Genomic DNA, 12,320 nt, shown 5'->3' with positions numbered 1-12,320 from the left:
GGGACGGAGATTTATCTTCCAACAAGACAGTGATCCAAAACATAAAGCAAAATCTACAATGGAACTGTTCACAAATAAACGTATCTAGGTGTTTGAATGGCCAAGTCAAAGTCCAGACCTGAATCCAATGGAGAATCTGTGGAAAGAACTGAAAACTGCTGCTCACAAACAAACGCTCTCCATCCAACCTCACTAAGCTCCAGCTGTTTTGCAGGAAGAATGGGCAGAAATGTCAGTCTCTCGCTGTGCAAAACTGATAGAGACATACCCCAAGCGACTTGCAGCTGTAATCACAGCAAAAGGTGGCGCTACAAATTATTAACGCAAGGGGGGCGAATAATATTGCATGCCCCACTTTTTAGTTTTTTATTTCTAAAAAAAATAAAATAAAATATCCAAGAAATTTCATTCCACTTCACAATAGGGCCCCACTTGTTGTTGATTCGTCACAAAAAACTACAATTTCATATCTTTATGTTTGAAGCCTGAAATGTGGCAAAATGTTGTCACAATCAAACTTTTAGAAAAAAAATCTTCAAATGCTAAATTTATATTACCAGATTTCTGTCAAATCAACTGCACACTATTGGGCATAATGAAAAAAAAAAACTTTCATTCTAAGTAAGCTTTCATATAATACTGAAATAGTTAAAACTGTAGAATACTGTAGAAAACTCTTTAAATTCTTCAGATTGTTTGTATGCACAAAAATATTTGCAGATACACACCCATGCTGCTGTATTTTTTTTTTCTTTCACTAAACAAGTTAGTGCAGCATTTGCACAGCAGATATATTTACTGTCTAAATGTCAGGATGAGAGAGGTGACAGTAAATCAGCTAAAATTGCGCTGCGTTCTCTGTCAAGCCTCTCACATTGTCAGCTCATGGTTGATTACATAACCAAGTTTGCTCTGATTTCATTTGAAAGTTATTGTCTTCTTTGGCCATGAATTTTTTTTTACCAACTCTACCTCTCTCTCATTCTCACCCTCTTCCTCCCTCACTCATTTTCACCCTCTTCCTCTCTTTCACTCCTCCTCCCTCACTCATTTTCACCCTCTTCCTCTCTTTCACTATTCCTTTCGACTCACTCTTCCTCCCCCTCTCATTCTTCTCTTCTCTCTTGCCATGAGCAACCTCACAACTCACACTTTATAATCATTTTACCTACTGATATCCTATGATTTGACATTAAAATACACAAGAAGGAAAGGAATATTTCATTTGAGGTTCTGGTCTATGCTGTCATGATTGTATTATGCAATTCCTGCAGGTTATTTAGTAGCACTTTTACAGTGTAAATCTCCCATTTTACCTCATCCCAAAGGTTTTCTACTGAATTTATATGGGGTAATTGGAAAGAACCTTTAAACTTCTGATAACATGTCTCCCAAATTACAAATAATAAAATAATTTAGAGCATTTTGCAGATAATGAGATATAATGCAAAGTAGACAAGATAATATTAATTTAGAATCAACAATAGTAATGTTTTAACTCAGGAAGAGTTCAGAAATCAATATTTGGTGGAAAACCCCTGATTTTTAATCACAGCTCTCCACCAGCCTTTCACACGCCTTTCATATGTGCAGTCAAGGGCCACAGACTCTGTAATAAAAAAAATGAAATATACCAATTATAATAATACATTTTCTTGATTACTATCAATTACACACCATTTTACTTGAGTTACTTTAATCTTTATCTATCTTTGACAGTGTTGTTTAAACTGATTGGCCCGTTTTCTACGCTACAACTGAACACTCTTTGCACTTTTAGACTCGTTGGCCCGTTTTCTGCGCTACAACTGAGCACTCTCACCACTTTTAAACCCTTTGGCCTGTTTTCGGACACCTAGCGTACAAACTTTGAATCTCACATTATTAAAAACCTGCTTAATAGCGGGCCAACTTTCATTTTATTTCTAAAATACCGCGGGCCGTAGTTTGGACACCCCTGCCTTATGGTCTTTTGCAAACTTTAGCCTGGCTCTCCTTTGCTTCTCATTGATGAAGGGCATGGCTTGAGTCAAATGTTTCCAAATGTTCTTTCCATGCACTTCACCGCAGCTGACATACTGGTGACTGGAAGAGGAGAGCATGCTAAGGCGCAATTCATGATTAAAAATCGGGGTTATTTCAACAAATATTGATTTATGAACTCTTCTCGAGTTAAAACATCAGTACTGTTGTTTCTGCATGAATGTGAACTTATTTTCTTTGCATTATTTGAAAGGTCTGAAAGCTCTGCATTTTTTTTCTTTATTTTGACCATTTCACATGCTCTACATGTAAAACAATATTTTTGTTTGGAATTTTAGTAACTCAAATAGTTTATGTATTTAAAAGCAATTGGGGTAAATGGGTTTTTGTTGTTATTAATAGACCCATTAATAACAGTGTGCAAGCATTCACATAAGGCAGGTTTGATTCATGGTTTCATGCTGCGGGTGCCAAAATCAGAATCTGGCATCTGTATTTCTCAGCAGAAATTAATAATCATCAGACCAGGTTCATGTTTCAGGTTATGTTGGTGAGGCTGTGTTCACTGCATCCTCAGCTTTCTGTTCTTGGCTGACAGAAGTAGAACCTACCATGATCTTCTGCTGCTGTTCATTCTAAAATACTTTTTTGTCTTTCCACAGTCGTTTAATGGGGTTATCTGAGTTACTGCAATCAAACTTGTCTGGTCATTGTTTTTTAACCTCCCTCGTCAATAAGGTGTTTCTCTCAGCTGAACTGAAAAACCACCTACTAGATCTTTTTTGAATTGCACCATTCTGAACTTTCAAGCACCCAAAGGTCCCAGTAGTCTGAGTTTTTCCCCACTGTGTTGGTTAATATTAACATTAACATTACCTGAAGATGTTCCAAGGCTGCTGACAGTATCTGTTAATTATAGGTCCTACATTTACACACAAGTTGTACATATAACAGGTTATACCAAATTCAGGCTTCCTGCCAGATTCAGCCTCCTTTTCTCAGAGAATTATATTTGCGATTAATGTGTTTCTGTTTATAAAGATCAATTAATATGAATATAAGAAAAATAAAATTTACCTTTACAACAAACAACAGAACATAGGGATAGCTGATAGGGAGTAAAATTGTGGTTGTGAGTCAGAAAATGGCACAACCCAATGAGGTGAAGTGCACATATATAACGTCAAGTTTCTTGACTCATTTTTCTAATTTATCTTTAAAAATTCCATGATTTAAAAATGGTTTTATTCTCGAAATACTCAAGAAATATTAGACATCACATCAGAAATAATAAGGATGTTTGTTATAACATTATGACAACCTCCCTGCTTCTACTCCTATTATCCATTATATTTTCAGCTCCACTGATCTCAGCACATCAGTGTGCTTTGGCATGACTGTTCCTATCATTTCTAAGTTTGTGCAGCAATGAGAGACATTACACAGTTAAAGGAACATGATGCGAGCAAAGTCTTTATTTACCTCTATCACATCACACATCACCGAATGCACCAAACACAGCTGTCGGAAGCTACAGGCGAACCGATATCACTGAGCACGGGAGAGAGAGAGAGTGTGTGTGTGAGGGGAGGTGTACGCCGCTGACAGAGGCTCTGATGTTTTACAGTGTTTAACGGATGACGAGTAAAAGACCCTGAAACATGTAGGCGAGGTTACAGTCAATGTGACTCTGCTTAAAGAAGACTAAACTAAAGAGACAAAAAGCTGAAACGTTACATTGACTAAACTCGATTGCATGTTTTCCTTTGTTCAAAATATTTTATTACACTTTATTATCATCAGTTTTAAACAATATAGAATATGTGTTTTACAGAAAGATCTACATTCCTGACACCGTTTTTCCGTTAATGTCTGTTTCGTCTGCGTCCTCACTTTCGGGATTTAGGTACTTCAGGATTCTTAACAACGTCTCTTCATCGTTCTCAGATTCTCCGGTTTCTTCTTGCTCTGACTGTCTATTTTCTGGCATGCTTTGAACTGATTGATCAAAGTAATCGTGGACACCTTGTGTCGAACGCCTCGGCCGCTGAGCGAGCATCTCTGCCGCAAGTAGACTGGCCAGCTCATCTTCACCCAAAGTGTCGTCATAGTCAGCCTCCCGCTGGTCTCTGCTGGTGTCAGACAAAGCGTAATCGGGAAGCTCCCTCTCTGACATGTAGTAATTGAGAGCTAATGGAGCTGATTTATACTGATTTAGCCGCAAGAGGGGTTTGTCATTGGGCTTTGCCATATTAGCCAGTCCAAGGATCCTCAGGATGTCTTGTGTAATGCTGCTCATCTGTGGCGCAGAGGTCTGGAGTAGAGGTCGCTGGTAGACTGGCGCAGTGCCTGGACTTTTCCGTGTGCTGTATAAACCCGGGTACCTCAGTGAGGGTATCTTTGATTGTGTTGGTTTGCGCTGCCAGGACTTTCCAAGTTTCCTGTTTCCCTCACTTTCCAGCAGGTCTAGAATGTCTTCTGGAGGGATCTGAAGCTTCTTAGAGATTTGTATGAGTTGGTACAGAGACTGGGGATCTACCGTATACTGTGGCAGGGATGCTCGTCTCTTGTCTCGTTCTTCGCTTTCCTCTTCTTCGTCTTCTCGCCTTTCCTCTTCTCTGTCACTATCTTCCTCATCCTCCTCATCTTCCTCCTCCTGATCCTCACTGTCTTTTTCCTCTGTCTCCTTCCCTTGATCCCTCTTCTGCTCTTGCTCCTTTTCTAGAACCTTCATCAAGTAGTAGTCCACCAACCTGCTCAAGTCATCTGGGTCCTCCTTCTCCTTCGTTGTCTCAAGCAAGTCTAATTGACTGGATCTTTTGTCCTCTCTGTCTTCAACGTTATCTTCCTGTTCCTGTGCATCTCTGCCTCGCCCGAAGCCACCATTGTACTCACGCCTATGTGTCTCTTCTTCCACCTGCTCTGTTCTTTCCTCCAATGGCATCAGCTCCTCATCATCTCCTAATATGTCATCAAACACCATCTTTTTCTCTCTGTATCTGTCACTCTCTTCACCCTCTTCACTGTCCTCTGTGTTCTGCTGTTTGCTGTCAGATTTAAGCTCAGAGTTTGGCATTCGACTGAGCTCCTCGAACACTGACTGGAGGGTAGCCAGTTTCTGGGGTGTGTACTGCTCTTCTGCATTCTCGTTGGTCCGTTTAAGAGGTTGATCCTGCCCATGCTTGTCCTCGAACAACAGTGGGAATTTTCGGTGGTGTCTACGGACACCCTGGTTGTCAAACAAGCTCCTCCCATAGTCCCCTGGACCAGTCCATTGTTCTTGCTCTTGTTTCGCCTCAACAGCAGGTGAGAGCGTAAGCAATGGGTGACTAGATTTTAAGGAATGGGTGGATTCTCTGTGTGGTGTTTTCTGGGGACTCATTTGGTCCTCGGTTTGCTGCAGTGTACTGAGTACCGCCTGGATCCACTGTTGAGCTTTATCGTCCTCTTTTTCCTCTTCTCCATCCCCTTCGTCTTCCTCTCCTCTGTGTTCTCCTCTGCTGTCACGCATTCCTGATGATGTCCTTGCCGGTGTGGCTAGTTGCAGCATGGCACGGACACGCTCCAGGTCCTCCAGATCATCTTCAGGAACATCAGGCTTGTCGATGTTGATGACTGGGTCGTGCAGGGTCCTCTTGCTGAGACTCTGGATGTACTGCAGAGCTTGCAGCATCGCTGCACTTGGTGGGGGTGGGGCTTGTGAGGAGGGACGGAAGGCATTAGGCTCATTGCCCCACAGTTGTGGCTCCCTCAGTGTCGCCCCATGGACCCCAATGTTCAAATAAAGGATGAGGGGGAGGAGGGAGAGCCAAGCGAGGAAGGGCAGGCCTGTAGTAGCGCAGAGCTGGGATAGTGATGGCATTGTTTCACCTGGAGATAAAGAGAGGTGGGGGGGGAAGAGAGTGAGAGAAGGCAGTAGAACATGGGATCTGATAATATTTGGCTAAAGAGAACTAAAACTGTAACTACAGTTATTATGGGTTCAAAAATGACTTTTAAATGTTATTTTCCCAGAATTTATATCATTGTAATCACAAAACATTAACTACAATAACATTTTTAACAAACCCAACAAAACATTACTGTTTTTACATGGATATGTCACTGTTTTGTGACATGATTACTGTATAAATCCACAACAAATCTTAAAACAACAATTTACCATTACTGTAAAAATTCTACTGGCGCCCCCTGTTGACATTAAATTGCAGTTCTTTTAGAGACATTTGTTTAACAAGGTATTTTACCCTATCTTCATGTGTTACGAATTGGGTAAAAAAATTAATGGTACATTATATTCTGAGAAAAGGACATGACAGCATAATTAATAATGATAATAATAAAATGTGACCATATTACCCACTGCTAATAAATCATTTTCTGCTTAATGGTGCTTAATTTAGACTTGTCTCAGAACGTTACATTTGGCCATTAGGTACACTGGAAACTGTGACTAAAATGTACATAGTTACTTTATATAAAACTGTATACAACATTTGTTACATAACACATTATGACTCATATTATTCTCATAGCATTACTGCCCTTAATAAATACCTGCTCTCTTGTTTTCTCACATAAGTCTTTATTAGACCTGTTTACTGTGGTAAATTGACAGTTATAGCGTTTTTACTCTCTCTTTTCTCACTGTCTCAAAACTGTCTCACTCTCCCTCATTTTCCCTCCCTATCTGTTATTCTTTTTTTTACTCTGTCTCTCATTCTTTCCTCTTACACACTTCAACTGTCTCAGGCTTTATTTTTTCATTTTGTCTCATTAACTAAAATTGTTTTCATTTTCTCACTCTTTTACTCTCTCTCTGTTTCCTTCTTCTCACTGTTTTATGTATGATCTCTTTCTATTTCACTCAATCCCTTTTCTCCCTGTTTTCTCACTATTTTCTCTCTCTATCCCTTTTACTCAATCTCTTTAGTGATCCTGTGTCCCTCTCTTTCCATCTCAATCTCTTTCTCGATTTTACACCCCTCTCTCTTTTACACTATTCCACTCCTCTCTTTTGCTCCTCTCATTTCCTTTTTATTCGCACTTCATTCTCTCTCTCTTGTATCTCTAACTCCATCACTCCCTGCTCCCTTACTCTTAATATTTTCAATGTTTTTCTCATAATTTTACCATGTTGTCTTTTTGCACTCTATTCCATCTCATTCTCTCTGTTTCTCTTTCTTCAAATATCTATTTTCTTACCCTCCATCTCTCTCTCTCACACTGTCTAAATCCCTCTCTTTGACTCACGATTTTTCTTCATCTCTCTCTCTCTCTTTCTCTCGCTCTCTCTTTCTCCCTTTCTTTTTTACTGTCTTTGATTCTGCTCTTTCACTCACTCTGTCTAGTTTTATTTACCTTCTCTTTCACTCTATTCTTCTCACTTGTTCACTCTATATTTTCTCATTCTTCTCTCTTTATATAGCTCTCTCTCTCTCTCTCTCTCTCTCTCTCTCTCTCTCTCTCTCTCTCTCTCATAGGCAGGCGCGCGCTGTTGATCGCATCTGCTAAAAGCCTTTAGGTGCAGCAGTCTGCACGGTGTGTGAGCGGTGGGGCTCGCGGGGCGCAGACACGCAGGCGCGCGCTAGAAAAGCTCATTAGTGTCCAAATTGCTGCTGCCGCGCGCGACTCGGTGACTCATCCTCGGTTGCCACGGAGACCGCAGCTCTCGAGACCACAGCGCGCTCTTTAACGCGCGCGCACTGTTTACCCAGCTCCTCGATCCGCACACTCAGCGCGCGCTGTAGCGCGGTAATGCAACCTGTTAGAGCCGCGCTTTAGACTAAGGTCTTAAACCAAGCACAATAAAACACGGCGCGAGACAGCAGCCCAGTATAGTGCTTTAATGTTTGTGCACGCGCAAAAAGCGGTCTGAAAGTGGGGATAAACGGCGTGTTTGCGTCACTCACCTGTGCGTCGCTTCGCTTTAGCGGAGTATTGTGGGTGCGCTGCGCATCGCTCCCTCCGTCCCCTCTGTTTTCACGCGCTCGTGTTCTTGTGTTCTCCAACAGTGTGTGTGTGTGTATGTGTGTGTATTTATTTGTGTTTATAAAAGAGAGAGAAAGAGAGAGTGTGTATCAGTGAGTGTGTATGTGTGTGTGTGTCCGCGAGTGAGCGCGCGGTTTGTCTCTTCAGCACCGCGGACAGCTCCGCCCGTTATAAGAGGCACCACCTGACTCGTGCGTCACTACAGCAACATACGCAAAACCCTGCTCAGAGTGCACACACACACACACACACACACACACACCGCTGCCAGCCATTCAAGGTTATTTCTGCTTCAGACGGGCTAAAAACAGGACCCAGGGATGCGCTTAATCTCAGCGAACATCACGCACCTCATACCTCAAAAAACCGTAGCAACTTCCAATAGAAGTCTATGTGCAATATTTAATCCCAAGCCATTTTTAGTCCATTTCTGTAGGTCCAATTATCATGCAATTTGGAGACAATGTAAACATCAACGCCTACATTGGAATTATGCCAAGAAGTAAAAACCGCAAAAATTTTGTGCGTAGTGTTTCCAGCGATAATTCATGGCTTTTCAACGTACTGCTTAACACCAGATCCCATTTAAAGGTCTTTCTGACATGTTAAAAATATATTATTTTATCTCAGAAAATACAGAATTAATGTTTTCTCTATCTGAATGTCCTAATAGGCATATAAAAAATATATGTATAAAAAATGCAATATACCTACTGTGAACGTCTTTTGAACGTTTGAAGCACACGTCAAACGTGTATTTTGGGCGTGTCTTTAATCAGTGAGAAAAAGGAACAGATAAATGTAAGTGTAAAAGACTTTATTCTAAGCCGTTTTGGAGCGTTTGTGTTGGTCTAATCATCATGCAATTGATGAAACAATGTAAAGACCAATGCCCAGATTAAATTAATTCCAAAAAGTGAGAATGCTAAAAATGTGATATAACTATTTTCATTGATTACTCATGACCTTTCTAACGTGTTGCTTAACAACAGGCTAAGATGACTAATTTTTAGCGTCAGAGCGCTATCTCTCTCTCTCTCTCTCTCTCTCTCTCTCTCTCTCTCTCTCTCTCTCAATGTGTCCCTCTCTCTCATTTTCTCTCTCTCTCTCTCTCTCTCCCTCTTTCATTCTCTCTGCTTTTTCCTGACAACAAAGAGCCATAAATAAACTTTATTATCAGTCAATATAAGGAACACATTACAAGCTATAAAAATAATACAAACAAGATATACATATTATATAGAAATATATATATATTAGATATATCGAATGTATATAATATGTATTAGATATATCTATATCTATAGATATAGATATATGTTAAGTTTAATACAAACAATACATCTTTCTCACGCTCCCTCCCTCTTTTTCTCTCTCTCCCTCCCTTTCTCTCTCTCCCTCCCTCTCTCTCTCTCTTTCTCTCTCTCTCTCTCCTTCTCTCTCTCTTTACTCATTACAGATTGGCCTTATCTAGCGCGAGGGGCACTAAGCTCTAATGGTCCTGAAAAAACAACAACAGAGACAGCGAGAGAGAGAGTGATGAGAATAGAACGCTGAGAGAGAGAGAGAGAGAGAGAGAGAGAGAGATGGTGTGAGAAAGAGAGAGAGAAACAGAGTGAGTAAGAGATAGAGAGAGAGAGTGAGAGAAAGAGAGAGAGGGTGTATTAGAAAAAGAGAAAGATAGAGAGAGAGGTAGAGAAAGGGAGCTCTGCGTGGGCGGCAGGCTTTCCGACCACCCTCTGTTTACAGATACACAGACATCCACCGCACCTCCACCCGATTAAAGGTCGGTGCTGCCATGCTGTATCGAAGTAACAGCCATTTATTCCGTTAAAAGAAGTTTCAGAACCAAAATAAAGGAGTACCAGAGTGATACTGAGCTACACAGAGAACCTCAGACCACGCAAACCATATGCTTCAGCAGAAAAGGCCTCGGCAGCGGCGGAGCTTAACCAACAGGCTGGGAGGCTAATTAAGTGAGCCGGCTGACTACAATGCTGGATGCTGGTAGTGTAGCTCACAGTAATATTACATCAAACAAGTAATACTGTAAAATCCCTACAGGAAATTGGGATTAAATGTGATGGGGTTGAATGTGACAGGGCTAAATATGAACGGTTTAAATATGACATGGTTTGAATTTAACAGGGTTGAACAAGGCAGGGTTTAAATTTAACAGGATTTGAATGTGACAAGGATGAATGTGACAGGGATGAATATGACGCTGTTGAATGTGATGGGGTTGAATGTGATGGGGTTGAGTGTGATGGGGTTGAGTGTGATGGTGTTAAATGTGATGGGGTTGAATGTGATGGGGTTGAAAGTGATGGGGTTGAATGTGACGAGGTTGTGTGTGATGGGGGTGAGTGTGATGGTGTTAAATGTGATGGGGTTGAATGTGAAGAGGTTGAATGTGATGGTGTTAAATGTGATGGGGTTGAATGTGATGGGGTTGAAAGTGATGGGGTTGAATGTGACGAGGTTGTGTGTGATGGGGTTGAGTGTGATGGTGTTAAATGTGATGGGGTTGAATGTGAAGAGGTTGAATGTGATGGGGTTGAAAGTGATGGGGTTGAATGTGATGGTGTTAAATGTGATGGGGTTGAATGTGAAGAGGTTGAATGTGATGGGGTTGAAAGTGATGGGGTTGAGTGTGATGGTGTTAAATGTGATGGGGTTGAATGTGAAGAGGTTGAATGTGATGGGGTTGAAAGTGATGGGGTTGAGTGTGATGGTGTTAAATGTGATGGGGTTGAAAGTGATGGGGTTGAGTGTGATGGTGTTTAATGTGATGGGGTTGAATGTGACGAGGTTGAATGTGATGGGGTTGAATGTGATGGGGTTGAGTGTGATGGGGTTGAATGTGATGGGCTTGAGTGTGATGGTGTTAAATGTGATGGGGTTGAATGTGACGAGGTTGAGTGTGATGGGGTTGAATGTGATGGGGTTGAGTGTGATGGGGTTGAGTGTAACGAGGTTGAGTGTGATGGGGTTGAGTGTGACGAGGTTGGGTGTGATGGGGTTGAATGTGACGAGGTTAAATGTGACAGGGTTGAGTGTGACGGAGCTGAATGTGACAGGGCTGATGTGTTACTTAAGGTATCAATTTGCTGTCCCATGACTTTTGACATGTCAGTGTAAACAGCAGATGAGAGAAACGCTTGTTTTGTTTTGGGGGGATCTGGACACTGTCACAGAGGGTGGGCTAATGCGCAATTCAGCTTTTGCCCTGGACACACAGTCCGGCCAGCGATGACTCACACACAGGGCTGCAGATCTGCCAGAAACAGAGGGGGCGTGGCTCAGTGTGAAGAGAGAGAGAGTGTGAGAGAGAGAGAGAGAGAGAGAGGGAGAGAGAGAGAGAAGGAAGGTATACTGACAGAGGAAAATATTTCCTTTGTAGGAGAAGAAGTGGTCTCTGTGTGTGTGTGTGTGTGTGTGTGTGTGTGTGTGTTTGTGTGTGTTTGTGTGTGTGTAGGTGGGACAGGGCAGGATATGACTGCAGGGCATTTGTGTTTACTGTCTGAGTGACAGCGTCTGGCTCCAAATCCCAGGTCGGACTCTGTGCTGGCAGGAAATCTTACATGATGGACTTTCATTCATAAATCTGCTCTTCTTTATAGTATATACTCTCTGTCTCTAACCCTCTCTCTCTCTCTCTCTCTCTCTCTCTCACACACACACTCTCTACCCTCTCTCTCGCACACACTCTCTTTCTCACTGTCTTTAGTCACACAATAGGATGAGATGTCTTTCATTGTTCCCCCTGTTTTTATGACTGAGAGCATTAAATATGCAAAGCAAATTAGCAAGGGAGAGAGAAAGAGAGGAAGAGAGAGAGGAAGAGAGAAAGTGTGAGAGAGGGGGTAAGGAAAGACAGAGAGAAGGAGGTAAAGAAAGAGAAAGGAAGAGAGAGAAGGAAGAAGAGAAAAGGAGGGAGCGAAAGAAAAAGAAAAGAGAGAGGGAGAGAGAGAAAAAAGGGAAAAAAGGAAGGTCTTATGGTGGTAAATTGGGTCCGGACTTGGTCAAAGCTTTTGACGTCATTCATGCTGCTTATCGATCTTATCTTCCTCCCCTTCTCCCTCCCTCTCTCTACCTCACCCATCTCTCTCACATACACCCAGTGTATTGTGTGTGTGAGGCTGCGAGTGTGTGAGGCTGTGTTTTCTTGGTCTATTTAAATTTTGTAGCGGTTTCAACAAGCTGCACACAAGTCCATATATCCGTTTCACTGCTTAGCTGTTACAGCTAACAACGCTATTAGGGGGCGTCCAAACTCAGGAACCAAAATAACATGTTGAATATAGTAAATTCCCAAGAAATGTCCTTCAAAATAATGCAATAGA

At 41.7% G+C, this 12,320-nt stretch overlaps 2 protein-coding genes across 10 annotated transcripts in view; one reads left to right on the top strand and one right to left on the bottom strand.

Moving 5' to 3' along the window:
• wdfy1 (WD repeat and FYVE domain containing 1) overlaps nt 1–12,320 on the top strand; it is a 1,176,431-nt gene that overhangs the window by 73,642 nt on the left and 1,090,469 nt on the right. The gene's annotated exons all lie outside the window — the stretch shown is intronic.
• Nucleotides 3,430–8,131, bottom strand: scg2a (secretogranin II a). The gene is made up of 2 exons (XM_007237466.3): nt 7,896–8,131; nt 3,430–5,853 (listed from the first exon to the last, which is right to left on the bottom strand). The coding sequence occupies exon 2, from the start codon at nt 5,843–5,845 to the stop codon at nt 3,824–3,826; it is 2,022 nt and encodes a 673-aa protein (XP_007237528.3). The 5' UTR covers nt 5,846–5,853; nt 7,896–8,131; the 3' UTR covers nt 3,430–3,823.

This window comes from Astyanax mexicanus, chromosome 18 (assembly GCF_023375975.1).
Source record: "Astyanax mexicanus isolate ESR-SI-001 chromosome 18, AstMex3_surface, whole genome shotgun sequence".
Taxonomy (NCBI): domain Eukaryota; kingdom Metazoa; phylum Chordata; class Actinopteri; order Characiformes; family Acestrorhamphidae; genus Astyanax; species Astyanax mexicanus.
The sequence above is the reverse complement of the archived record's forward strand: the minus strand, read 5'-3'. Positions and strand labels throughout refer to the sequence as shown.

Excerpts from the sequence above, each read along its gene's own strand:
- scg2a (XM_007237466.3), bottom strand. The coding sequence starts at position 5,845 with ATGCCATCACTATCCCAGCTCTGCGCTACTACAGGCCTGCCCTTCCTC.